Source organism: Mchenga conophoros, linkage group LG4 (assembly GCF_057382185.1).
Source record: "Mchenga conophoros isolate Kocher_MC1m ecotype Shallow Benthic linkage group LG4, M_conophoros_male_GT1.1, whole genome shotgun sequence".
Classification (NCBI taxonomy): Eukaryota; Metazoa; Chordata; class Actinopteri; order Cichliformes; family Cichlidae; genus Mchenga; species Mchenga conophoros.
In genome coordinates this window covers 9,610,281-9,638,237 of record NC_140529.1, presented here as the reverse complement: position 1 = coordinate 9,638,237, position 27,957 = coordinate 9,610,281, and the positions used below count along the sequence as shown (strand labels likewise).

Genomic DNA, 27,957 nt, shown 5'->3' with positions numbered 1-27,957 from the left:
AGCCAATAGTCTCGCTGCAGAGTTTTGGACAACCTGGAAACTATTCAGCCCTTTCTTGACACGTAAATAGACAATTAGAATAGTCCAGTCTCGTAGAGACAAAAGCATGAATTATCATCTCAAGTTCACTTGCTGACACCATTGATTGAAGTTTTGAGCTGTTCCTCAAATGAAAGAAGCTAGTTCTTACTGTCTGTTTTAAGTTATATTTCTGGGAAAAAAGCTTTGTCAAAAATAACACCTAAATTTCTGAGTGACCAGGATCACCCAATTTCTGATTAACCTCTAGGACCTGGCGCCCAAATATGTGAACATCACATTTTGGGTTGTCTAGACCAAAATACTCAATTTTGGTCTACAAGGGCCTGATATTCACTTACGAGGACATTATACTGCCACTGTTCTTTTTTTCATTTTAAACGAAAGTCCTCATATGTGGTTCTCATTTATCTTCGAAATAAAAATTAGGTAAAAAAAAAATCTGTCCAAATATCAAAGAGAAATTAAAAATGTATGCCATGGAAGAGTTCGGTTCTTAGGAGGTTAATGTTGGACACTGCAATTTCCAACATTAAACAGCAATAATCAATTAATCAGCAATATAATCAAAGTTTCAGTTTTATCTGGGGTTAGCTGTAAATAGTTTTTATTTAAACATTGATTAATGTTAGTTAAGCAATTAATTAAAACAGACAGTTTGTGAACCTCTGAAGGCGTAAAAGAGCAGTACTGCTGAATATCATTAATATCTGGTCTAAAAGAAGAATATATATTAAAAAGAAAATAGGTCCCAGCACAGAGCCTTCAGGGACTCCACATTTAGACATAATCTGTTTTGCAGACACATTAAAACTCCCACCAGATTAGGATGTAGGATGAAAACCACTTTAAAACAGACTGGATATCTCAACCAGATTCTTCAGTCTTTTTATTAGGATAGTATGATTAATTGTGTCAAAAGCTGAGGAAAGGTCTAGTAAGACCAACGCTGTGTATTCTCCAGAATCGTCTGACATCATAATAGAGATGGACCGATCGGACTGATACTGACCGAAATTATTGGATCGGATATCGGAGAGAAATAAAAAATGTAATCCGATCCATTAAATATCATAAAAGCGCCTCACAAAACTAGCGACACAGTGTAACCCAGCTCATGACCTTAGCACGTGGGAGCAGTGTGCGTCTCGTGATAGAGCGGCTGTGGCGTGCGAAACCTGTCGGCGGTCTGGTTGAGCATTTGGAGCCTCGCTACGTGCTTCCAAACCAGCATTTCATAAAGCATTCCCACGTTAAGCTTAACAACCGATATATGGCGCGACTGCCTCTCTCCCCTTCCTCTCCTGCTGCTACTTCAATCATGAAACTGATCAACGATCAGCTGATCGGCTTTTCCGTCGCAACCCCCGTCTCTCTTGTTTGTTTATCGCCCACTTTGCGCCAGAAAGAGGAAACCAGCGGATAAACAACAGCAGCACGTTTAAACGTAATAAGCTGTTGTTAGAATTTATTTAATATTACTTTCTACACCAGGATTATTTTCTACGTTGCTGACAGCTGATAACTATGCAGGGGCGGGTCTAGCAAGGTTTTGCCAGGTAGGGCATTAACAGGGAAAGGGGGGCACAAAAACATACTTTTCTTTCTAATTGTCATGTCTGGCTTTTAATAAATAATTATCTGAATCTTACAACCAAAGTTTTCGTCTGATGTAAAATGTATAGAAATCCATTATTGTATATAGTAACTACTAAGTCAAATTTATAACCTAGAAAGCTACAGTACTCAAAGGTGGGAAACCTCGTTTGGCTCTTGGCGAAGGCGGTCGCACTTTACTCCTCTCCTCCTCTCCCTTATCTTAGCAGGGGCTTAGCCTCTTATGTCCTTGTCTAGTCTCGTGTTTTTTGTATTACTTTTCCCTGGAACACTCTCTCATAGTCTGTTCTCTAAAACCTAAAAGGGAATTATGGATTTGATCAACTGGTCCCTGAATGCTATTGACACCCTTTTCTCAACGAGAAGTCTGAGTGTCCGGGTGGTACTTTCCCTGCCGGATACACGATGGACGGGTGGCAGAAATGGAGAATCGTGTGCCTGGCGGGACTGTCGATCGAGGACACTGAAGATATCTACCTATCCGGAACCATGATAACAGGGTTCTTGCTGATCGGAGCTGGCTTGGCCCTGGCTTATCGAAGAATTAAGAAAGCAGAACTGGCTGTTCCCCCACAAGGCTGCCCGCTGGGATTGAAACGATGGGACGAGGCATGAGTTCTCAGAATGGGCTCATTGAGTGCAGCATGGATAAGATCTTGAACTCTGGACACACACACACACACACATACACATACACTGATACGCACTCACTCATCCCCCCTCCCTTTCCAAACGCCTTCGATGCTTGTTCCCTTCTGGAGAACACGGCGGGTCTGAGCCCGCGCTGGAATAATAGCGCAGGGCAGGCAGTGGCGTGTCTAGAAAATTTTTGTTGGGGGGGCCAGGTAGGGGCACAGATTTGGAGAAGGGTGGCAGATGTAATTGGCAGATAATGTTTAAAAAAAATTCTACCAACCGTTAACCATAATTAAATAACCCTGTAAACCTAATAACTGAATGTGCTTTTAACTCTTATTAGAATGAGATTTTAAGCACTACGGTGCAAAGTTTTTAGATACTGCGTTGATAAAGTACAAGAGATACAATCAGTGCTTTGTCAGTGTTTACTCAGCATTCAAGGACAGCAATATTTGCATAGTATTTTTACTGACATATAGTGCACATATGTTTTGGGCAAAAACATTTTTTAATATTAAAATACGAACATTTGTAACAAATAATTGACAAATCAGCCAATTCCAATGTAAAACTTTATCTGCCTGTTAAAAAAAGAAGATAATCTTCTCACAAACTGGTGTTTGATTTTGAAAAAAGTGGGGAAACAACTGAAAAGACTAACATTTGAATGAAACCTGCCTCCCCTTCCCTCATCCACCTGCTGGCCTCTGTGGAAGCCCCGCCATAGCCACCACCAAACAACTGAGCTATTTTTACACATCGACCTGCATCTGGCCAATCCACCACCTCTCATTGTTCATGCCATTACAAAAAAAAATAAAAAATAAGTCACCGGGCATATCCCCGGTATGCCCGATGGCCAGTCCAGCTATGTTAACCTGCAACCAAATCTGCAGCTCCATACAGCAATGTTACGACTTGGATTATATATTATAACTCATAACTCTTATGTTAGCTCCCCTCAGTAGCATACTGTCTGAAATATTTGACGGCTGCAATAATTCTTCAAGTGTTATTTTTTCCTTGGTATTCTAATTTCACCGAAGTTTACTAAACTCAACAAACTTAATATTACTTACATTTATTCTGGCCTCATTTTCTTTCACCGAAAAATTGTTTCCTGCGGTGCCATCTTTCGTGCTTGGCTCTCCTACCTTTGCTAACGTGATGCACAAAGCGCAGAAGCCGATGCTGCATTCACTTACACTCGGATATCTGAGCTTCACCGTGAAAACATAATCGGACATTTGATATTTGATTGAATTTTATTGTTTTGCCTTTGGGGTGGCACCTGGGGTGGCCAGTCTGGTTGGGGGGGTGGCCTGTGCCCCCCCAGGCCACCCTGCTGGACACGCCACTGAGGGCAGGATGGCTGCTGTGTTTGCTTCGGATTACTCCTCACCCCCTACCCAACCCTGTTGCTTGTCACGTGCTCCATAATGTTGTGCTGTGGACATTTATGTGCTTCTGTGCAGAGGAGTTTTTTGGTTTCCTGTTCTCATGCTGTCCTTTCATAGGAGCCCAGCATGAGTAGAGGTCTCTTTTTTTTAGTGATGGGTCGTTCGCGAACGAAATGGCTCTTATAGCCGGCTCTTTGACGTGAACGACGCGAGCCGTCACGTGGGGTTTTTTTTTTTCTCTCACCCTCTCTCTCTCTCGCACTTTTTTTCCGCTTCACTCTGCACATGAGCCTTGTGCTTTACGCTGGGCAGAGGGGGGAGTTATACTCAGTAGCACAGGAACAGAGCCAGAGGGAGAGAGAGAGAACGGGAGCCAGGGACAACAACATCACATTAGAAAGGTATAGTAATCATCCACAACTATTTTCGGTTGCAGATGATAAAGGATTCAGAAAGTTTATTCATGCGGGCCCATATGACAGAGAATATGCATCTTCTTTATGTTTTCATATTTTAATTTATATTTAATTGTGTTGTGGTTTGCAGTGTTTTGTGTTGTTTTCACTTTAAATTTGTAAAAGGAAAAAGCTGAAAATTTAAATAGTTAAAAGTTGAAATGTGAATAGTTGATTTTTGTATTATATGATTTATTTATTACATTTTATGTGGAGTGAATAAATAAAAGTATATTTATGGTGGCCCCTAGAGACGAAGCACATATAAACTTCAAATCACGTACAAACTCCAAAACACGTAAAAACTCCAAAACACGTAAAAACACGTACAAACTCCAAAACACGTAAAAACTCCAAAACACGTAAAAACTCATAAGCACGTAAAAACTTAGAAGCATATAAAAACTCAAAACACGTACAAAAGACAACAGAAGTACTCCAGGATGCTGGGCGCAGTGTTGAGCTTTTGTTATCTTGTGGCTACACAAGCCAGCAAGTACCAACGACTGGATTTGATGTATGGTAGTAACAGGTAAATGAACTTTTTTTTTAAATTATTTGAATATATATGAGTGCTTGTGTATGAATACACAAACAATACATACATGCTTTCAATTGTGTAATTTAAGTGATCTAGTAGCTTTGCTTTGGAAGTTCAGTTCATGCTAGAAATGTGTTTTGGAGTTTGTACGTGTTTTGTCTCTAGGTGCCACCGCATATATTTATATATAAACATATATAAATAAAACCACTTTTTTTACGTTAGTAATTCCTTTTGTGCATAATTTTATATTATTGTTAATAATTAATTAATTAAAGCAACAAAACAATCTGAAGAGCCGGTTCGGAGCCGAAAGAGCCGGCTCTTTTTAGTGAGCCGAACCGAAAGAGCCGGATCTCTAAAAAGAGCTGGAAATCCCATCACTACTTTTTTTCCTCTTGTACTTTCCCATTGTAGTGTACATTTCAGTGTTTTTCTGTAATGTTACTAATCTCCGACCTGTATCCCCATGTGATGTCTGTGTTGTGTGTGTAAGGTCGGGGGGGGGGGGGGTCCCATTTCACTGCAGGGCAACCTGCATGTGGTGAATAAAGCTTTGATTGATTGATTGATTGATTGATTGATTGATTGATCATGTTGAATCTATTTAAGTATTGTAGAAAAATTGTTGACTACTGTGCTTTTTTTTTATACGTGCTTTAAATTAAAGTTGATTAAGCATTAAGCACGTGCTAAGCATAATTAAGCATTATTGGGGGGGGGTCTCTATTTATTTTTTTTTCTTTTGCTGGGAGTTGGCAACCCTATTAGTTAGGTTGTTTAATATTTCCACTAAGTACTCTTTAAAATACCAGAATAGTGAGGATGGTGTAGGTTTAAGTTTATTAGATTGATCAGTTTTGCTGAACTATGAAATATTTTGGGTGCAGTGTATTTTTTGCATACAGGTTTAACAGAATAGCTTTAGTGGTTTTCTTTTTTAAACTTGAGTATGAACTTATACAAAATGCAGCAAGATATTTAAAAAAAACATTTTATTGATTATGAAATACCCTATAGAGATTGAAAATGTGACGTCATTCAGGGGTAAAACCGCAAAGGATTCTGGGAACTCATGGCAAGAGGTACTAGTGCACGCAGGCTTTCAATTGAAATCAGTTACACAGCGATAAAAATAAACAAAAGATGTCAAGAAGCTGTTGTATTGTTAACTGCAATAGCCAGTCGCATGACAGCCACGGGAAGCCGATGGGTAAAGAGATCGGTTGTTATCGGATTACGTCGTTGAAGAGAAATTGTTCGAGCCATGTTTCCGAAGTAACAAACAGGCGACGGATGGCCTGGATTGCAGCCATTCAAAGACCAAATATAACGTCCCAGAACACTCCAGCTCACATGTTAGTCTGCTCCAAGCATTCCCACAAAGGTCAGTGTTTTGTAGTAATTAATACGTCATTTTTCTTAACATAATTGGTGATATAGGTTACAAGCAAGTCTGGTGCTGAACAGAAATTGTCGCGCTATGCTCCTTTGTTTATTGTGCATAAATACTGAATTGTCCTGACACAATATTGTGTTTCGCTTCTGTTATTACCATGGTACATTGACAAAAACATATACTTTTATTCACAGGGTAAAACAGGTTTTTTTGTATCACCAATTGCCCAGTGCGATTACAGCATACAATATTGTTGTCACTGCTACATTTCTGTAATGCGTACCAGAAATTATTTCCACTACTAATTAATTACCGTTGAGCTTAAAGGTCCTATTAATAAACTGTTAACGAATGTGTATTTATGAAGACGATTTGTGAGACTGGTAAACTTATGATAGGTACGATGGTCTTTCGTTCTACACGGTGCATTTCAAGGTCCTGTACCCATCCGTCTGTACACTGTACCTGGGCTTGTTGCAGTGACCTGAAGTTACTAAACTTCATGAGAGTATGCACTCACTCCAAGAACCGTATAATTATAAATATGAGCGTGGTGAAAGTTGGGCAGCACGCTAACGTCTTTTGTCCACTCTGTGTGCTCGTAAGGGTCTAACCCTTTCACTCCTTTGATTTTTTCCTCGTATCTTTTCTTTGACTTTTCATCAAGTCTGTCTTTGTACGGACTGGCATTGTTCTCCTTCGTTGTGTACATTACTTTTTCGGGGGACAAAGAACAAGCAAGAAGGTATTGGAACCGGAGAATGAACGTTTTCAGGTGCTGAAAATGCTTGCATTTGATGCGGTACTTGGATTGTTTTGCCACGAGTTCCCGGCACGCAATGCGCGAAAGTCACGTGGTCTGTCAATCTCTATATCGGATTTATATCGGTATCGGCAGATATCCAAATTTATGATATCGGTATCGGACATAAAAAAGTGGTATCGTGCCATCCTCTTCCGGCGCCCCCCGTGTGCGGCAGCCTGTTACAGCAGCTCTGCTCATTCTGAGTTTCTTTCTTTCTTATCTTTTTTCTCGTAATTTTTTTTATAACTAACGTATTAGTAATTAGACTCTGCAACCATGTTCTACCGTTTTGTGCTAGTCCTGGTCGTTTTTCTCAGTTTATTTCTACTTTTTTCACCCGTGTCTGGGGACCCAGAGCAGAGATCCTTTGTTTACAGTAAGGATCAGCTGTTAGCGCTGCGTCCTGCAGCGGTACTGCCGGCGGACAGACCCGACATTCCCAGCGAGCTGAGGAGGAAAAGACGGGGGTGTCGTGCTGGGAAGGAGCGCCGTCGCCCGAGAAGGAGACGTTATCGACCATCTCTTCCTTCTGTAATTATTGGAAACGTAAGATCTTTGTCCAATAAGATGGATGAGCTCATGTCACTAACCTGGTCACAGAGGGAGTACCGGCAATGTAGCATCATGATGCTAACGGAGTCGTGGCTAACATCGCTAACTCCGGACACAAGCGTGACACTACCGGGATTCCAGCTGCTGCGAGCGGACAGGACCAGAGACAGCGGTAAGAGGAAAGGAGGGGGACTGGCAGTTTTTGTGAACGACAGATGGTGTAACCCTGGGCACATCACTGTAAAAGAGCAACTCTGCAGCAGAGACATTGAGCTGTTAGCCATTAGCATGCGTCCGTACTACCTGCCCCGGGAGTTCTTGCATGTTATCGCGATAACAGCGTATGTCCCCCCCTCGGCCAATGCGGATGCAGCCTGTGACTCTCTCCACTCTGTGGTCAGCAGACTGCAAACACAATCACCGAGAGCCCTTCTCATAATATCAGGGGACTTCAATCATGCCTCACTGGACTCCACACTGCCCACCTTCACCCAGTATGTGACCTGCCCAACCAGAGTCAATAAAACACTGGACTTACTGTATGCCAATGCAGAAGAGGCATACAGTTCATCACCTCTCCCTCCCCTAGGCAGATCTGATCACAACCTGGTGCACCTTGTCCCTGTGTATGAGCCCTTAGTGCGCAGGGAGCCACCAGCCACCCGCACAGTACAGAGATGGTCGGAGGAGAGCGAGGAGGCTCTTAAGGATTGTTTTGAGTCGACTGTGTGGGAGGTGATTTGTGATGACCACGGAGAGGACATCGACAGCCTGGTGACATGCATTACTGACTATATAAATTTCTGTGTGGATAACACCGTACCTACCAGGACTGTACGGTGTTTCTCCAACAACAAACCTTGGATTACCCCAGAAATTAAAACCGTCCTCAAGCAGAAGAGGAGGGCCTTCAAATCCAGAGACAAAGAGGAGTTGAAAAGGGTGCAGAGAGAGCTGAGGGGACTGATAAGGAATGGGAAGGACAGCTACAGGCAGAAGATGGAGAACCAGCTTCAACAAAACAACGTTGGTGAAGTCTGGAGAGGCCTCAGAACCATCTCGGGCCACAAACAGCAGAACTCTCTGCCTGGGAGGGATGTGAGGTGGGCAAATGAACTGAATCATTTCTTCAACAGATTTGATTCAGCCATGAGGCAGTCTGCAACATCGGCTGCAGACTCACCCACCCCCACTGCTGCTGTTCCACCTCAGACTCTTCACACCTCCTCTATTCACCCTGCTCACTCCCCCCCACCCCCAACTACAGCATCCAATACACACTCAACACAAAGCTCCAGCCTGTCTCTCTCAACCACCCAGGTTAGGAGGGAACTGAGGAGGATTAATGGCAAGAAGGCAGCGGGTCCAGATGGCATCAGCTCGAGGGTCGTCAGGTCCTGCGCGGACCAACTGTGTGGGGTGATGGAGCACCTCTTCAACCTGAGCCTGAGGTTGGGAAGAGTCCCACAGCTCTGGAAAACCTCCTGTGTTGTACCAGTGCCAAAGACTTCACGCCCCAAGGACCTCAACAGCTACAGGCCGGTGGCTCTGACATCCCACCTGATGAAGACCCTGGAGCGGTTGGTCCTGGCTCAGCTTCGGCGCCTAATAAGCTCATCACTGGACCCACTTCAGTTTGCCTACCAGCCTGGCATTGGAGCGGATGATGCCGTCATTCACCTCCTACATCTTTCCCTCGCTCACCTGGAGACCGCTGGAAGCACTGTGAGAATTATGTTCTTTGATTTCTCCAGTGCCTTCAACACTATTCTTCCCTCGGTTCTAAAGGACAAGCTGGTGAACTCTGGAGTGGACCATCACCTCACTACCTGGATTTTGGACTACCTCACCGACCGACCACAGTATGTGAGGACTCAGGGCTGTGTGTCGGACAGGGTCATCTGCAGTACGGGGGCCCCACAGGGAACGGTTCTGGCTCCGTTCCTCTTCACCATCTACACTGCAGACTTCTCCCACAATTCCACCCAGTGCTTCCTGCAGAAGTTCTCTGATGACTCTGCAATAGTCGGCCTCATCACTGATGGGGACGACAAGGAGTACAGAGGTCTGACCCAAGACTTTGTGGACTGGTGCCAGCTGAACTACCTCCAGATCAACGCCAGTAAAACCAAGGAACTGGTGGTAGACTTCCGCAGGCACAAGCATTCTCCACTGCAACCACTGAACATCCAAGGTATGGACATTGAGGCTGTGGACAGCTACAGATACCTTGGTGTTCATCTGAACAATAGACTGGACTGGACTCATAACTCAGACGCCCTCTACAGGAAAGGGCAGAGCAGGCTGTACCTGCTGCGGAGACTCAGGTCATTTGGAGTGGAGGGCCCACTCCTGAAGACCTTCTATGACTCTGTCGTGGCTTCTGCTATCTTTTATGGTGTGGTCTGCTGGGGCGGCAGCATCTCTGCTGGGGACAGGAAGAGACTGAACAGGGTGATCCGAAGGGCCAGCTCTGTTCTAGGATGTCCTCTGGACCCAGTGGAGGTGGTGAGTGACAGGAGAATGGTGGCTAAGCTGTCATCACTGTTGGACAACATCTCCCACCCCATGCAGCAGACTGTGACAGCACTGAGCAGCTCCTTCAGTGGGAGACTGCGGCACCCACGGTGTGGGACGGAGAGATTTCGCAGGTCTTTCCTCCCCACTGCTGTCAGACTCCATAATAAAGACTTTAACTGATCAAACACACACATCCATACATATGCAATAATACTAAGTGCAATAATCCTTTCTGTCATCGTTGTATTTTTACTCAGTTGTATATAGCATTTGTATTTGTATTCTATTTTTATCTTATTGTATATTTATTTTATTTTATTCTACTGTATATAGTATTTTATTTTATTCTATTCTGTACAGTTGTGTACTGTATTTATTCTTATTGTATCCTAATTTTTGCCTCATAACTTTTGCACTGTCCACTTCCTGCTGTGACAAAACAAATTTCCCACGTGTGGGACTAATAAAGGTTATCTTATCTTATCTTATCTTATCTTATCTTATCTTATCTTATCTTATCTCTACATCATAATATCATTGGTAACTTTAAGCACTGCTGTTTCTAGATTCTTGCTTAGAGCTAAAGTTGAGATAAAAAAAAAAAAGACACAACTATGGTCACATGGACACATTGCTATTGTTGTTTTATTACTTACTTAATCAATATATAATATTTAACCTTTTTGTGTGGCATCTAAAACCCATAGACTTTTCACTGTGAAGAGATGACGTGACATTTTATAACATATTTTTAAAATTAACAGCACAGTATGTTGAAATGAAAAGACCCAGAAACAGGCAAAAAAAAGAAAATCATTTAACCAGGAGGAGTCTGCTGGTCTTTGCTGGATCGTTGTCTACCACGATTGCTGGATCGTGGTAGACAACAATCAGTGAGACTCAAGCTACAGCTCAAGCTAAGTCAAGTGTCTATTGTGAAAGTTGTAACTCATTCTCGTTTCCTTGCCTACAGACCTCCTGGATAACCTTCCCTGTGTGAATCTTTGTGTCAAGTGTGGAGAAAGGAACTGCGGTCGTGAGTGTGGAGAGTTGGAGAACGAGAGATTTCCCCCCTTTGGATTTCCCTGGAGCCCCGTCCCCCACATTGTTGTATATAGCACTGCCCTGCACTTCCTTTATATACACCTGGTGAACTCTGTAAATAAATTCTTGTGTTCAGCTGATTCTGGAGTCCTGCGCTTGAGTCTCCCACGTTGAACTGTAACAGACCTGAAGAAAAATGCTAACTCTGGATATCATTAATATTAGAGGAAAACTGAAAAACTATCAATTAAAAATTGTCCATCCATCCATTCTATTATATCCATGGATAGTACACTGCTGCAGTGTAATTTGACATTGGATCATTGTTAGCAGTAGATAGCTAAAAAATACACTTATTAAGTGATTAAACCTATAACAGCATTAAATTCAGGAAGGATGAATGGGATGGAAGTATCTGCTGAATCAGTAAGCAAATGCTAAGCTGTTAGAGCATTAGATACTGTTAACTAAAACTAATGGATTCAGATAAACTAATTTTACCTTAGATCCTTAGATTAAGGGTGTATTCTGTGGTGCTTTTACCTCGATATTACATATTATCAGGGTTTTAGTGTAGAAAAAATACATAAACAAAAGCAAAAATATTTTGAGATACCAATATATTTAATAGCTTTCTTATTTATTGTGATTATACAGTTTGTACTATGACATTTTCTTTCAGCTCTTTCAAAATCTTGTCAGGCGTTATCACTCAAAAGTTTAATAGTCATAAAAGTATAGGCATAATATGTAATGTACACTCAAAAAAGTGAAATTGAATGGTTATTGCATTTACAAGTCTCTAACAAAATCCGAGGTTTCCAAGGTGAACTTAATTAAATCATTAGTGTTGGTCAAGTTACTTGAAAAAAGTAATCAGTAACTAATTACTGATTACTTCCCCCAAAAAGTAATCCCGTTACTTTACTGATTACTTATTTTCAAAAGTAATTAATTACTTAGTTACTTAGTTACTTTTTAAAAACACGATTTACAACCTGAAGAGGTGATAAAGCGATAGCTCTTTCAGCCCAATTCTACTTTTTCTACATAATCCATCATACAAAATGTAATCAAATGGAAAAGTCTCTTTATTTTTTACTTGTTTTATCAGTTTTAATCTTTTAACTTTATGCATCAAGCAAAAATTTAATTATATGCAACATTCTCTGACTTGAATAAATTAGTTTAACATTTAAACCTATTTTCTGCACATTCCAGCACATAAAATAAAATATTTTTTGTGTTTACACTCATTCTTTTTAAATAGATGCAAGTAAAACACAGCAGAAAATAAATAAAGTCAAAGACTCAGCGGTCCTGTTGCTCTATTTTCACCTGTAAAGCAGGACTGGGGGTAGGCGGACGATCTGATTTCCTCGTGTCAGCATTGTTCCCACATCATCATAATTAATGTTGTTCCAGGTTCAACATTGCAAGTGACCAATCACCTTCTTGTGACGTCATTCCTTTGCGACTTCGAAATACCCGCCTTCGAGTATTTCGAAATACAAGTGAAGAAGCGAGAAACCGCCGCCTGTCTGCCGAATTTGAAGTCAAATCGCCTGTCCGCCGAATTTGAAGTCAATTTAGGATACTTTCCTTTAATAAACGGTAAGCATTATACATATGTTCCTCACTTGGCTTGCTGTTTGTTTGCTAGCGATAGGCTACTTGACGACAGCATTAGCTAACCAGTGTTCTCTAGACCAGCGTTCCCCAACTTTTTGGGTGTTTCGTGGCCCGGGGGTTGGGTCAGGCAAAATTGCAGTAGCTTCCCTGATCATTTTACAAACATAAGTGAAGAGAATCTGGACTAAAAGGCCTAGACTTATGGTTGTGTGCTGAATCTATGAATCAAACTATCACCTGGAAACATAATTAACTGGTCCATAGCTGTGAAACTGGACATGAGTTCTTGATTCTATGGAGATTAACAGTAATCCAGAAATTTACAAATTTGTCCTGGTACATCGCGTAAATGTTGTCTCAGGGACATCGCGTAAATGTTGTCCCTGGGACATTGTGTAAATGTTGTCCCTGGGACATCATGTAGAAGTTGCCCTGGGACATCGTGTAGATGTTGTCCCTGGGACATCGTGTAAATGTTGTCCCTGGGACATCGTGTAGATGTTGTCCCTGGGACATCGTGTGATAGCTTGTAAATAATGGAATGAAAATTATTGATTGTTATTAACTTGTGAAAAAGAAGTGTAACAAGTCCACATGTTATGTTCTTACACCCTTACAGAAACTGTGACTCCTTCACAATGTCAGGTAAATGTCAACTCATGTTGAATAATCAACCAATCAAGCCTTTTATTATCACATGCAATGTTACACGTACAACTGCAATGAAAATTTCACCCCCTTCTGACCATACATATATTGCTTAAACATCACATTGGGAAGACAGGTCGGAAACAGTTAGGAAGGTCAGAAAACAATTTAATTAATAGATGAGGGGAGAGGAGGAGAAAAAAGAACTACAACCAGACAAAGCTCCTAGAAGACTGAAATGGATGATGGTTGCAGCATGCAAAAAGAAAATGATATCTGTTGACTACAGCGTATGCTTTCTCACAGATTACCTTGTGGGAGTAGCTGGACCAAACTCTATTGGTATTTCAAGTTTGAAATCCCTGTTTGACCAGACTAACATTTCAGATGAGGTACCTCTTGACATAAAAATCCTTTTATGTTGTCATAAAACTAATGTTAAATTCTGCTTTAAATACACTTTATTGTACAATTTACTTAATGAATCGTATTCCTTAGTTCTGTTTTTATTTATATGTATTTATTTATTTGTTTTATAAGGTAATAGATGGCCTAATCTATTTGCAGTGTGAGGTATGTTGAAAAGCTTGTTTGATCATAATGACATAGCATGTTTACGTTTTTTGTAATGTATTTGAAAACATAGGTGTATTTATGTTATTTTTATAGAATTTCCCTCACATTTATCCAATACCAAGCCAAATCACTGGAAAAATTTTGGATGGGTCCACAAGAGCACAAAGTGCATACTTTTTGAAGGTATGACTTGGACTGTGGTAACTATGTTCTTATCACAAAGGGTTTATAAGTTGCCACTATAAACAAACAGCATTTTCCAAAATTGAAGCCTTGTCAGAAGAACCTGAAAAATACCTTTCTGAAACCTTTTCTGTGTAAAGACTTGTTCAAAAGCAATGCACACAGATTAAAACATTTCTGTCTTGGCCAACTGATAATGTCATGGTCGCTGTGTGGCAGGCAGGATGAGGACCCAAAATGCAAACTCACGGACTCAGGGGATAAACTCAAAATGCAGCTTTATTGCTGACAGGTGACAAACGAAAGCAGTGATACCAAAGCAATACAAAACTAAACTACACTGGGAAAAGCTAATTGTAACATATACCAGAAGACACGGGGAGAACCACACACAGCATGAGGGAGAATGCGAACGCCGAACAGAGGGAGACGCAGACAGAAATACACAGAGGGTTAACGAGGAAAGTGGGAACACACGGGGAACACAGCTGACACAGATAACCATAACGAGACAGGGCGGGGTGAACATAACACTGACGGGAGACGGGCAGAGTCAAACAGGAAGTACAGAGGTTCAGACAGGAGGAGAGAGAGCACGGGGAAAACACAGACATAACGGGCTGGGGAAACATGGAATAAAACATAAGGAGAGACGAGGGCTCACAGATACACAGAGGGGCACACGGGGTAAAAGCCACGAAGGGAAAACACTTAGGGAACAACACAACAGGGCAACTCAGGAAACATGGCCTAAATAGGGAACAAAATACAAACATGCAAGAAAACTAAGAATACTGGGCCAACATGGCCCAGGACCATGACAGATAAAGAACACCAAAAATTGAGTGGTGCGTGTTGAGTCTGTGGTCTTGATTTGTTTTGTACACACTATAGAAATTAATTAATGTAAACCAAAAATGACACTTTCTATATGTTTGTGTATCTGCAGAATTAATTACAAGTCTCACCTGACAAGCTTTTGCAGTTTTGCAGTGTCATTCTTGACAGAAAAACATACTTGTCACATTATTTTTATTTCCAGAAAAACATCTTTCAGATGTATGAGAAATTGATTGGAGCCTGTCTGGAAAACGGCAGCCACTGGACCTTGTTTGTAAGTTGCACAGATTTTGCACTCTCTCTAGTGCATGATACTTTTCAGTGTCCCTCATTAGGAAAGCTCAAGGCCCAAGCCTACCATATCCATCTTTTTACAAAACAGTTTTGTGACATACCCAAGAGGACCATAGTCTATATGAATTCATTTGGCGAGTCGGAGGTCAGAAAAAGTGCGGTGTTGAAAAACTGGAGGTAATTAATTAACATATTTAACATAACATATTTAATTTAATTGAAATCATTACCGAACGTGGTTATTGATTTCTCTATATGCTTTTTATTTGTAATAACTGCGATCTCTCAGCTCATTTGCTTCAGCAAGAGGCTGCGCTGGAGAGTGGACCTTGTAATGTTTGCATGCCTCAAACATTAATGATCACACCCTCGGTAATTCTCAGTTCCATTCTTTTATTCTCAGGCTTGCAGCGATAACACAGTCTGCAGCGCTAACTTGTTCATTTTTTTCGTTTCCTGTTCGACCTTTCAAAATAAAACATCTGTAAACATCACAGACCTTATCACATGTGAGCCACCCACATCAACAGGATGGGAACTCATGTGGAGTGCATGTCATAATGGTACTGAAAACTATAGCTTTAACCTATATAAGTAATGTTTACATTTTTGCCTATTCAGTTTTTAAAGCCTTAGAGGCAGGATGGTAAAATCTCAATTTTTTTTGTAGATTGAACCATTTCAGCAGTAATGCTTTGCTTTGGTTGCTCTGTTTTTTTTTTTTTCTTGGCGGGGGGGGGGGGTTAAAAACAAACAAACATTTCTTTGTTAATCTAATTCTTTTTGTTCTTTTTTTTTTTTTCTTCTTCGTCAATTATTAGTTTGCCCAATCTCTCATTGACGGTAAAACACAAGTGGAGGAGTACAACACTGAAATCACAAAGCTCAGGTCCCGACTTTGCCACTACTTATTTTCCTCAATAGGTAAAGATAAAATTAGCTGCCTTCTTTTTCTCTAACATTGGAAAATGTAACTTGTACTGAAACAAATTATATTTTGCAGATCGAACTAGGAAGTGCAGTCAGTGCTGGTGTGTGATTGCAGCCAAAGACCGGGTACACTATGACATGTCCTTAGCCATATAGATTGTTTATTTAATGGACTTTGTTCATTTGTTTTTTGTTTGTTTATTTCTTCTTCTTTTTTTTTTTTTTTATTCACAGGTGCAGTGCCAGAAATGTGGTGCATACAAGCACATGCGTTGTTCAAAGTCTGTTTGTGGCATCTGTATCTTCTGTGAGAGTAAGTCACAATATAACTAAACAATGTCCAAAAATGTTTAAAGTGAAATTTTTTTTCGTAATTTTGCCTTTGCACACCAGGACTGTATAATTAAAGTGGACGTTTCAAGATCCAGTTTTTACACAAAACTATTTTAGACATAACTGTGTCGTATTGTGGGGATTTCTCTTCACAATTAAATTGATATAGTGCTGTTTATATCATTCTTCTTTATGTAACAGCACAGTGCAGCACAGCAGAGGGAAAGGAGTTGTGCAGCATAGTGGGTGGCTATACAGGAGGAGCAATAGAAGTAGCCAGTGAAGAATGTCATCAGGGAAAGCATCAGGCAGCGAATGACAAAGGAAAAGTTCCTAAGGGAGAGAATATCTGCAGCAAATCGACAAGTAACAGTGAGATAGGAAGACTGACAGTCAGAGATGAAGGTACACAGACTGAAAGAGATGAAGGTACACAGACTGAAGACAACGAAAAAGAAGCAGAAGTATACGGCACAAGTTTGAGTACAGATAATGCTGCTGCTGATGATGTTGACAGGATCGATGCAGATACAGAATTCCAAACTGATTCAGAAGGAACTAGTACAGTTTACAGAGTGCATGGTCGCTTATCTGTACAAAGCTCAAAAAAGAAAACCTACACAATAACAGAAGACGAGATCAAGCGCAGAATCAACGCAGAGAACATGTCAGTTCATGTTTTCAGAGGTTTGATTGGGGTAGGTATACATTTCGTGATTTTGATGTCACCTGAAATAAATCCGGGTTACTCGTATCAATGAAGTGACAATGTGGCTGGAAATTGTGCATTTGCTGCAACATATACACAATTACACCATGTAAACAAAAGCATTTAACTTTGTGCGCGTGTGTGTGTCTCTCTCTGCTCTTTTGGTGTTTGCACTTTTTCTTTTTTAGGGCCGTAAAGCCAAACTGCCCGCAATGATTCTTGACAGGCCTAAGAAGGCCAAAACTAAAGTAACAGTGTTTAGTGTTCTGAGTGAAGAGGAGGCTGGGGAGCTAGCCCTCGGGTTTGCCGGAAGATTGGCCTGCGATGTCACAACAGACATGGTCTGTAAAGGCATCGACCATTCAAGTGCTGATATGACAAAGTAAGTTAGTAAAACAATATGAAAGTTGTATCTTTTTTGGTATTATTTGTCATTTCCCCGTATTTGTAATTTCCCACGTGTGGGACTAATAAAGGTTATCTTATCTTATCTTATCTTATCTTATTTGGGTTATTGGTGTAACATTGTTAATCTTACTTTCTAATAACAGACAGACTCTTCTCAAAATCCAACACAATCTTAAACATGAACTGACTGATTCCTCAACCTTCAGTTTGCTGACACACACCTTTGGCCCCGCTGCACTGGATTCTGTCATTTCATTCCTGTGTGAAAAACTTGATCTTGTCTCTTAAATAATGAAACCTTTTGTGACTTTTGTTTGTTCTGTAAATCAGAATCTTGAAAATTGTTCATTGTTGTTCTAAGTTTGTGTTAACTATTTGGCAAAAATGATTGGTTCCTAATCCAAACAGCATAATGACTGTTCTAACACATATCTTAAAAATGCTACAAAGAAAGAAAATTATCACATATGTTTCAATATGAATGTAATTGTGTCACACTCGGTTTGTAGTAGCTTTCCTGTTTTATTTTGAGTTTTGGTATGTTTACACTGTTATTTTTATTTCCCGTGTGTTCGTCTTCCCTTATTAGTTTTACTGTATTTAATTAGTCTGATTTAATAACTTATAATTATTTACTTTCCAGTGTGTATATATGCTCCTCGTTTGGATTATTGTTTGTTTGAGTTCTGCCTGTCTTTTCTATTAAAGATTTGGACTTTTGGACTATTAGTGGACCTCGTAGGTTTTTATTCTGTTCAATTGGTAATTGACTGGGTTTAATTTAGTGGCCTGGAAAACAGGCCGGAGGGGTCTGGTCATTTTAACCCCCTAAGACCCGAAATCTTCCATGGCATGCATTTTTAATTTCTCTTTGATATTTGGGCCGATTGGAACCCAATGAATGTAAAAAGAAAGAATTACCAGGTTTTGTTTTTTTTACCTAATTTTTGTTTCTGAGAAAAATGAGAGCCACATATGAGGACATTAATTTGAAATTTCGATAGAACAGTTGCAGTATAATGTCCTCATAACTGTATATCAGGCACTTGTTGATCAAGATTTAGTATTTTGGTCTAAATAACCCAAAATGTGATGTCCACATGTGTGGACGCCAGGCTGGAGTAAAGTGTTAGAGCTATTTATACCTATGTAAACTTTTATACACTGGTTTTTACCTGTCTTGTTTCAGAAAGGTTTAAAAGGGTAATGTCCACAGTTTATTTGTTTATTTATTTGTTTGAATTCAACATATTTTATTAAAGTAATTGAGCTTGAACACAGAAAAAACTGAATCAAATAATCATAAAATCAAATCACTTGCACTATACTGAAGTCTAATCTACTCTGAGCTAATGCCGGTTTCCAACACTAATAATCGGGTGAAGGAGAGAGATGAGGGTGTGCACGGCCACTGGTGCTCTTATCCCTGTTCTTTGTGATACAATCCAACAGGAAAGCAGTCAAACCCTTGGACATTAGCCAAGTTAACGTTCACAAATATATACACACAGAGGAATTCTGAGCCCCAATGTCAGCATTAGCACAAACATGCCACGTCATACCAAATCTCAGTGTGAGGTCAGGTGTTAGTCTCATTCCATTATTCTGGCTATATTTTCTTACTCATTACTATTAAACTTATACTTAAGACTAACTATTAACAAAATCACACCCCAATAACTCTGTTATTACACTTTGTATTTAATCATAAAAAGGCTGGATGTTGAAACCTTTTACTTCTATTTTGTATGAGCCAGGATTCTCAACAGCTGATACTCTATGTCCAAAAAGTGACAGGTATCGTTTTATGGAGCAAAAAACTTAAGAGCGCATATTTTATAAATAATACCAACAATTACAAATGCAGACCTTTAATAGTAATAAGTAATCCTTTATTTATAATGCATAGCAATATAAAAATAGTAACATATGAAAATATTACAATGGGCACAGATGAATTTGTATCAAAAACAGCAACCAAGCCAAAGTAATGAATAACACACATAAATAACAACTGCTTGAGAGACCAAACAATTTCTTTTCATCTGTTCCTTGGCAGAAAGTTAAGACAGCTATTCAGCTTTAGGTTTCAATAAACAGAAGTAATGGATGCAGTCTCTTTGAAATGTCACACAAAAGTCTACTTGTGCATATACTTAGCTTTAACTCTTCTCTTTTTTGTTTTGTATTCCAAAAGGTTTTCATTTTCTCCAGAGGATGTCTCTCTTTCAGTGGTTATCGACTGTTCACATTCATTTTCACAGACTGTTGGAATGTCGATGCTGGCCGAACGTTTCTTGCTAGAATACAATGGCCTAATTTTGCGTGCATTATCTGTCGTCTTTATTTCGTACTGGCATATACTTTTGCCTACTTGTTTTGTTTTTAAGACATTTGTATGCAGTTCATCTATCATTGCAGTAATACCCTCTGGAATGAATGCCCACTGTTTAACTGTGTCTAAAACAGCATTTAGTTTTCCAACTGCATCTTCTGTGCATTTTTTGTCTGTGCTTTCAACTACAGGAGTGTCATTCAAAGTTGATAGAGGACTTTTCAGAGAGTTTTTCATTTGTTTAAAATGGCTACAAGCCACCTTCAGGCAAGCACATGTGTTATAGTGAGAGAACGTACAACAAGTGCACTGAAGTGTTTCAGCCGATGCAAAAAAACACAGATTTCCAAACAAACTTGGCATTTTTATCACTTTCAAGTCCTCACAGTGTACAAAGTAATGCCTTTCTTTCACTGCAATTCTTGCCAAGGTAGAAATGTCTGTTTCCATGTTTGGATAGATGTCATTGTCAGCCTCTGCTAATTTTGCAAGTAACACTAGATGGTTGCAAAGAAGTCCTCGTAAGCCATATGTACAGTTGCAGTAGGACTCAACAGGGCAGACATCATACACCATGTCTTCTCTTGACTCAGATGGGACTTGATATGCATTAACTCCATGGCTGTTCTTGACTGTAATTTTAAGAGCCCAACCACTTTCCATCAGTCTTGAAGCAGAGTCTGAAACTTGAGACAAGGTGTCAGCAAACCTGTTTTTCATGCGGCCCACATCTTGCAGGGTTTTTATGACTGAGAAGTAGTCGTCGGCCTTCCCTAGGAGCACTTCAATCAGATCATCCAGACGCCTATTCTTGTAGCCAGATAAAAACTGGTATTTCAGGCGGTGGAAAAATCTGAAAAACAGTTATTTGAAATGATTAGTAACTGTAATTGAAGGAATTTAAAGTTTTAATCAAGACTGTATTATTTTTTTAAAAATTGGAATACCTATTGCACACGTCTTTTATAAAGGAATGCTCTGTGCCGGTTTAGCTGATTTAGGCAAATCCACCTACTCTGTTTTTTGTTGTGATAACATAAAAAACGCTGCTAGAATTTAAAGGATTTGCCTAAAACCTGTTCTGGCAATGACATGACGAACCTACTCAGTTTAGCCTCTTGGATTAAAGCATAATATCTTTTTTTCAGCAATACAATTGAATGAGGTCAAAATAATAAATCATACCTTTCAATCACATTGTTTGTTTCAGAACGAGCGTGACTGAAGCGACGGCCGTAGTCACACCACATGTGGCCAAATTACACTTACAGATGTGCAAGCTTTCAGCTTACAAAAGAAAGAAATGATTTCATTTCTCTTTTGGGTGTTAGAAAGCCCATGGACCCCGGACTCTGATTTTGAAAGCCATCGATTAACAGCCTGTGAATGTAAGAGAAAAAAAGTTAATCTGGAGAGAGAGACAGAGGAGCAGCTGTACAAAAAGCATAAAAGAAAGCTGACGTCCAAAAATAACTTTGTCACTCACTGGACAAGAGGACCTGTGCATTACAGAAATCAACCAGGCAAACATATTTTTAAATGTCAAAAAGAGCTTTGGGAAGCAGCCACCAGAAGATGAGTGCACTGTGGTCTTAAATGGATGGACATAGTCACTCAACATTTTATCCCTTTATATTCATTAACCTGAGTAGGTGAATATCACAATGAGGCAAATCATAACAACAGGACCCTGTTGTAAAAATGTGTTTCAGGTGCATCTTAGACAACGTGAAAAGAAAACAATGTGGTTTACCTGCAAGACATGGTACCAGCATAGAAGGATAGCTGACTCTGGAAAAACCTTCTGCAAAGCATTTATTTCCGCAAAGTCTTTGTCAACCATAAATGCTCTACAGAAAAAAAGAAAACACTAAATGAGATTAAACAGTATGAAAATGTTTTTGCTATCTCAAAGCACCACTTCAATGCCAAATCAAACATTTCAACTCACAAGTAGATATATAAAATACTGCATACAGCCTATAGGAATAACTTTAACAACTGGAAAGGAAAGTTTTTTGCAGCCCATGCTGCAGCTATAGCATTAGATTCTGGCACGTTATAACTTTTTTGAAAAGGAATTATTTCAAAATTAATAGCTGTCAATGTATTATTTACCTCGGGGAAGTTGGGAAATGCTCACAAACTATTCCAAGAACAGTTTCCAGGGTTTTCTGACTTTCGTTGCTGACAATAGCATAGGCCACAGGGACTCCATGCCCATGATCATCTCTTACAACAAGTGTGAATAAGGGAAATGAATACTGGTTAACGCAGTGCGTGGTGTCAACAAATACTAACTGTTTTGCATAGTTCTCCATGTTTGATTTCATTACAGGTGTCTGCAAAACAATCATTAGTTCTTGGTCAGATGTGTATGGTTGATAGAAGAGAACATGTTCTTGATGTTTTCCATTAAGTAAGGTATGTACACTTTGACTGTCTCCACAGTTAAAGTGCTTCTTCCTCATCATGCAGGTTCTAACACTGTCAATGTCACGTGGTGTGACAAAATGCTCTCTGTTATGAAGATCTCTGTGTCCATGTTCTTTGGCCCATTTATGACATTCGGTTAGTATGATGGCTGGCTTAGTTCCAAGGGAAAGCAGTTCCTCAATCTTCCTCCTCAAATCACTGGAAATATTGTTGAAATGTGCGTCTTTTGGGTCCGAAGGATCATGCCCATCATGCTTATCATATGTACGCTGCACGATGACTGTGTGGTCTTTCCAACATTTGAGTACTTTAAATGAAACATAGGCCTTACAGCCCACTGCTCTGTAGCTGTTTCGACTTTTTTTCCCAGCTCTGATGCAGTTGAATTTGTAATAGTCTCTTTTCCTGTCTTTACCTGAGGCAACATTTAAACATTTATAATGTCCATGAAGGGTTAATGAGTTCAATTTTTCTAACACAACACTGAATGGGTCCTCCTGGCATTGTGACACATGCACACAAAGTTGTGTGTCTTTTCCAGTTCTTTTTTTTTCGTCATTCAGAACACTTCTTCTAATTATGTCGTCCATTTCTGGTGGAAAAATAACGAAGGTTTAATTAGTCAATATTCATTAATTCATTTTAACTTGTTTTGGGGGTTTTTGCAATACAATGTAAATATTAAATATAATATTAAAAAATATATATATATAAAATAATATAAAACAAACAGGGGCTAAAAGAAGCTAAACTTTCATATGGTATGTCTCTGGCAACTTTAACATGATGTCCCAGGGACAACATCTACACGATGTCCCAGGGCAACTTCTACATGATGTTCCAGGGACAACATTTACGCGATGTCCCAGGGACAACATTTACGCGATGTCCCAGGGACAACATTTACGCGATGTCTCAGGGACAACATTTACGCGATGTCCCAGGGACAACATCTACGCGATGTCCCTGGGACAAATTTGTAAATTTCTGGATTACTGTTAATCTCCATAGAATCAAGAACTCATGTCCAGTTTCACAGCTATGGACCAGTTAATTATGTTTCCAGGTGATAGTTTGATTCATAGATTCAGCACACAACCATAAGTCTAGGCCTTTTAGTCCAGATTCTCTTCACTTATGTTTGTAAAATGATCAGGGAAGCTACTGCAATTTTGCCTGACCCAACCCCCGGGCCACGAAACACCCAAAAAGTTGGGGAACGCTGGTCTAGAGAACACTGGTTAGCTAATGCTGTCGTCAAGTAGCCTATCGCTAGCAAACAAACAGCAAGCCAAGTGAGGAACATATGTATAATGCTTACCGTTTATTAAAGGAAAGTATCCTAAATTGACTTCAAATTCGGCGGACAGGCGATTTGACTTCAAATTCGGCGGACAGGCGGCGGTTTCTCGCTTCTTCACTTGTATTTCGAAATACTCGAAGGCGGGTATTTCGAAGTCGCAAAGGAATGACGTCACAAGAAGGTGATTGGTCACTTGCAATGTTGAACCTGGAACAACATTAATTATGATGATGTGGGAACAATGCTGACACGAGGAAATCAGATCGTCCGGGGGTAGGCGGAGGTTTACCCTGGTGCAGGTGTGCCGCGGTCAGTTGAAGAATCCGCGACTTTCTCTGTGAGTTTCCCATTACGTCGTTGCGCACTCGGTGCTTGCTTGGAAGTTTAGGGGGTTTTTTTCGCTGTAAAAAGAAGTTTTTTTTCCCACGCACGATGAACGCTAATGTTTTTGTCACTTTTTATGGAATCAAACTCAAAGTAAGGTCAGTACGTCCACACTTTAAACGCTGCACGCTCATACTCTCTCCCACAATCGATATGTGATCCATTGTTGATCTGCACACAGCTGTTGTCACTAACGGCGCACTCGCTTACGTCACTGTCATGAGACATTCTCGCAAAAAAATCACGGTTTTAGTAACGCAGTAACACAGCGTTCCAACGGGAAGGTAACGGTAATCTAATTACCGATTTTGCAATAGTAATCCCTTACTTTACTCGTTACTTTAAAAAAGTAATCAGATTACAGTAACGCATTACAAGTAACGCGTTACTGCCCATCTCTGTAAATCATATATGATCTGCATGAAATTTACCAACTTAGCACCTCTTAAATTTATTCTTGTTGATATGACATGATAAAATCTAACGATAGTGGTTAGTTGCCTTAAAGACTCGCGATATCACAAGATCACGGGTGATTTTAAGCACAGGAGGCAGGAAACCACATGGTTTTGTTAAGAAAGTGTTGGGGGCTTGTTGGGAAAGAGGGAAGGTTTTTAAAAATAGTTTTGGGTGGGTTGGAGATGATAGTGCAAGAACTTTTAAAGTGTCTGACAAAGTCTTTAATCAGACAGTGTTGTGGCCTTTACGTCCCATATGGACATTGAAGTGTCTTGTCGTGGACAGCTCTTTAACGGACACTGGAAAGCGGAAAGTGACCACAGATATTTGTCAAAAATTCTATAACAGATTGGACAGCAAATACAGTGACTTTTTACAGGTGTATACAGATGGGTCAAAAGATCCTAAGACAGAAGCAACTGGTGTAGCAGTGGTAATTCCGGTGTTGAATATCAAGATTGCGAAAAGAACATCAACCCGTCTGGGTGTATACTGTATGCATTTGAATTGTTTTCCATACTGCTGGCTCTAGAATGGGTGGAGGACAGCAGGGTCTCAAAAGTACTGATATGCAGTGATTCATTGTCCGCATTATTAAGTATTGCACAGGGTTACACAACTACCCATCAGCAAATTCTGTATGACATTCTTTTTGCTCATCATAGACTGTCTGACCAAAATAAACATGTAGTAATAATGTGGACTCCGGCTCATGTGGGTATCTTGGGTAATGAAAGCGCAGAGAGGTTGGCCAAAGCAGCTGTCAAAAGAGTCGACATAGATGTACAGTTACCATTGTCAAAATCTGAAGGGAAAAGTGTAGTTTGGGCAGAAAGTCGGAACTTATGGCAAATGGCATGGGATAATGAAACAAAAGGGAGACATTTATATAGGGTGCAAAACACAATAGAAGCTAAGAGGAGTAGCGGATTGCAGAGACGTGAGGAGGTTGTTATCAGTCGAATACGAACGGGCCACTGCTTTTTAAATGATACTCTTTTTCGGATAGGGAAACATCTGACGGGGTTGTGTGATGGGTGCACTGATATGGAGACGGTTGAGCATGTACTCCTTAGTTGTAGGAAGTATGTAAGTCACAGGAGGGTGATGTGGGGTGAAATGAGTGGTGGAAGGGAACTTACATTTGAGCAAGTGGTTAATAAGTTAAGTCATGGTGGAGGGAAAGTGGTGGTTTTTCTTTTTTTGAGAAGTACTGGTCTCATCAAGAGGATCTGAGGATTCAGGAGTGACGGACGATTAACAGCCAGGAGATGGCAGTAATGCAACAGTTTTGGATCCAAGCTGCCGTTAAACTTGACTGAAGAAGAAGAAGAACCGCATGGTTTGCTTCACGGTCACCTTGGAAAGGTAAGAGTGAATCTGTCTTCATCCATCCAGATGAAAATACTTTTTGCGCAAAGATATCATTAGTTTGTCTATTATTTTCAGGGATATTTATTCACATTTGTTTTTTTTGTTTTTTTTGTTTTTTTTAAATCTCTCTGTTTATGCCATTCTAGCTAGCTAACACGTTAGTGCAACAATATAGCACAATGTCAAGCTAGCACAAGTATAAAAGCCTAATATGAAAGACATAGCTACTTCAAATGTAGGTATTGTTTATAACTTAACCTCTGCAAATAAGCTAGTTGGGCTCTACCACAGAAACTTTTGTGATACATATGCATTTTATTTATGGGTTGTTGAAATGTGTAAGTTTGTAAGTTGTAACTGTTGCACAGTAGTTTACTTAACAATTGATGTATGTTTTTAGTACACTGAGGAGGAAATTACAATTATTTATTTTAATTCCTGAAGCGAATGTTATGCTTTAATAATTTTACTTCTGAGAGAATTCCAGTTTAAATTTGGTTACATAATGTAAATAATTCATTTTGAAATTCTTCACTCCTGTTCAACATGGTAAAATGTTGAACTCACTGAAAAGGAAAGAGTCCAAATTACAGGAATTAACTCGTTTTTTTTATGACAGGCAGTCTAATAAATCTAAAATGTTTTGAAAATTAATGTGGCATTATTTTTATTTGAATCCATTTGAATGGACATAGCATGCCACACTTTTATCCGAATTGCTTTGTTGAAATCAGATTTACCGTTGTTGAAATGGTTAACGTTGTCTTAATTTCCTCTTTTAGGCTGTTGTGAAATGGCTGCAATGGTGAAACTCATTCTCGGAGAAAATGATTCCCGGAGATTGATCCTTCCAAATGGGATGCCAGTGTCTGTCAGTGAGCTAGTTCAGCAGATAAAGGGACAGTGTGGAGTTAATGGGGACTTCAGGCTTCACTTCATGGATGCAGAATTTGGGAATGAATTCACCAACTTGGAGTCAATGTCGGACATCCAGGACAAAAGTACCATCGAGGTCATCTTTAGCTCAGTTGCACCTGTCGAACCTGGTGAAGCACTCCAGAATAAAGAGAGACAGAGCTGTCTATTTTTTATCACTTTCATTAAATTTAGGAGTACATATACACTAAGTTTATTGTTAATTAATAAGAAAACTCCAGAGGATTCCATTCTGAGCTGAAGAAGCTTCTGATAGGTTAGTAGAGTCCATGTGAGTAAATTGGTGGCACAGCTGTGGATGCATATAAGGCAAAACACAAAGCCTGTTTCTGTGACATGGGAAAATCAAGAGATGTCAACCAAAACACCAGGAAAAGAACTGTGGAGCTCCATAAGTGTGGCTCAGTTTGAATACAATTTGGTGCCATTTGCAATTAAAAAACACAGACAGTTTCTCTCTTTACTCTTAAAGTTAACAAATATGTTTTTATATTTATCAATCTAAAAAAATAAACAGTCTGATTTGATGTTACAATTAAAAAAGTGTTTGTTTTGATCTGAAGAGTTTGTAAATATCTGGTTTCAACTGTATATTTGATGATTGTCAGCACAAAGAGAGAGAGAGAGGAACAGAGATTGAGATGGAGAATGAGGACAGAACAGAGATGAGCAAGAGCAGGTGAGACACGCATGTTAGTCAAATGGTTGCTTACTAAAAGTATCACCGTATCATAGGTACTCATGTATCTCGTACCTAGTGTTTCTTTTTAGGTTTGCTATTTTTCAAATTCTATATTTATTAAGTTCTGCAGGCTTGTTTGCACAACAAGGCTAAATAATTATATAAACTTTTCTCAATCTAAATATTGTACTTTGGTAGAATTAAATAAATAAGTGTAGTGCAGGTCTATGATGATTTTTAGTGCTACTATCATCTAGTTCTGATTGTGGTTATGTCTTGGTTAAGTCCCCCCCCCCTCAAAAAAAAAAAAATCCCACATGCATACTACCCTTTAGGGCTAATCCCCGGGTGTTTCAAATGTCTGGCTCCTCCTCTGATTGAAACAGTGGGAACCGGTTCTCAACAAGAACCGGTTTTCGATACCCATCCCTACCCCTGAGCAGTCATCCTGTTAAAGGAGGAACCAGTTAGAAGCTGTTTTCAA

The 27,957-nt window shown here is 39.8% G+C and overlaps 2 protein-coding genes and 1 long non-coding RNA gene across 3 annotated transcripts; 1 reads left to right on the top strand and 2 right to left on the bottom strand.

Annotated features, from left to right (window-relative positions):
* Positions 1-12,575: 12,575 nt before the first annotated feature.
* On the top strand, positions 12,576-18,293 carry LOC146575540 (uncharacterized). Its single transcript, XM_085270274.1, has 14 exons — positions 12,576-12,625; positions 13,263-13,683; positions 13,832-13,864; positions 13,961-14,050; positions 15,093-15,164; positions 15,273-15,361; positions 15,474-15,509; positions 15,681-15,747; positions 16,006-16,108; positions 16,188-16,240; positions 16,349-16,427; positions 16,649-17,145; positions 17,345-17,538; positions 17,708-18,293. Exons 2-14 carry the CDS (start codon positions 13,471-13,473, stop codon positions 17,850-17,852), a joined length of 1,671 nt encoding a protein of 556 aa, XP_085126400.1. The 5' UTR covers positions 12,576-12,625; positions 13,263-13,470; the 3' UTR covers positions 17,853-18,293.
* A 1,137-nt stretch (positions 18,294-19,430) lies between these two features.
* LOC146575539 (uncharacterized) lies at positions 19,431-21,151 on the bottom strand. The gene is made up of 2 exons (XM_085270272.1): positions 21,085-21,151; positions 19,431-20,752 (listed from the first exon to the last, which is right to left on the bottom strand). Exons 1-2 carry the CDS (start codon positions 21,147-21,149, stop codon positions 19,705-19,707), a joined length of 1,113 nt encoding a protein of 370 aa, XP_085126398.1. The 5' UTR covers positions 21,150-21,151; the 3' UTR covers positions 19,431-19,704.
* A 16-nt stretch (positions 21,152-21,167) lies between these two features.
* Positions 21,168-22,416, bottom strand: LOC146575538 (uncharacterized). Its single transcript, XR_014892145.1, has 3 exons — positions 22,018-22,416; positions 21,653-21,749; positions 21,168-21,279 (listed from the first exon to the last, which is right to left on the bottom strand). It is a non-coding gene; the product is annotated as an uncharacterized LOC146575538 (long non-coding RNA).
* Positions 22,417-27,957: the final 5,541 nt, after the last annotated feature.

What these genes read in the sequence shown, in the direction of transcription:
- LOC146575540 (XM_085270274.1), top strand. Translation starts at nt 13,471, where the DNA reads ATGAGGGGAGAGGAGGAGAAAAAAGAACTACAACCAGACAAAGCTCCT. An exon ending in AGAGGCTGCGCTGGAGAGTG is followed by an intron (nt 15,510 to 15,680) that starts GACCTTGTAATG and finishes GTAAACATCACA; the next exon opens with GACCTTATCACATGTGAGCC. An exon ending in TCAAGTGCTGATATGACAAA is followed by an intron (nt 17,539 to 17,707) that starts GTAAGTTAGTAA and finishes TTCTAATAACAG; the next exon opens with ACAGACTCTTCTCAAAATCC.
- LOC146575539 (XM_085270272.1), bottom strand. Translation starts at nt 21,149, where the DNA reads ATGTGGTGTGACTACGGCCGTCGCTTCAGTCACGCTCGTTCTGAAACA. An exon ending in ACAAACAATGTGATTGAAAG is followed by an intron (nt 20,753 to 21,084) that starts GTATGATTTATT and finishes ACTGTTTTTCAG; the next exon opens with ATTTTTCCACCGCCTGAAAT.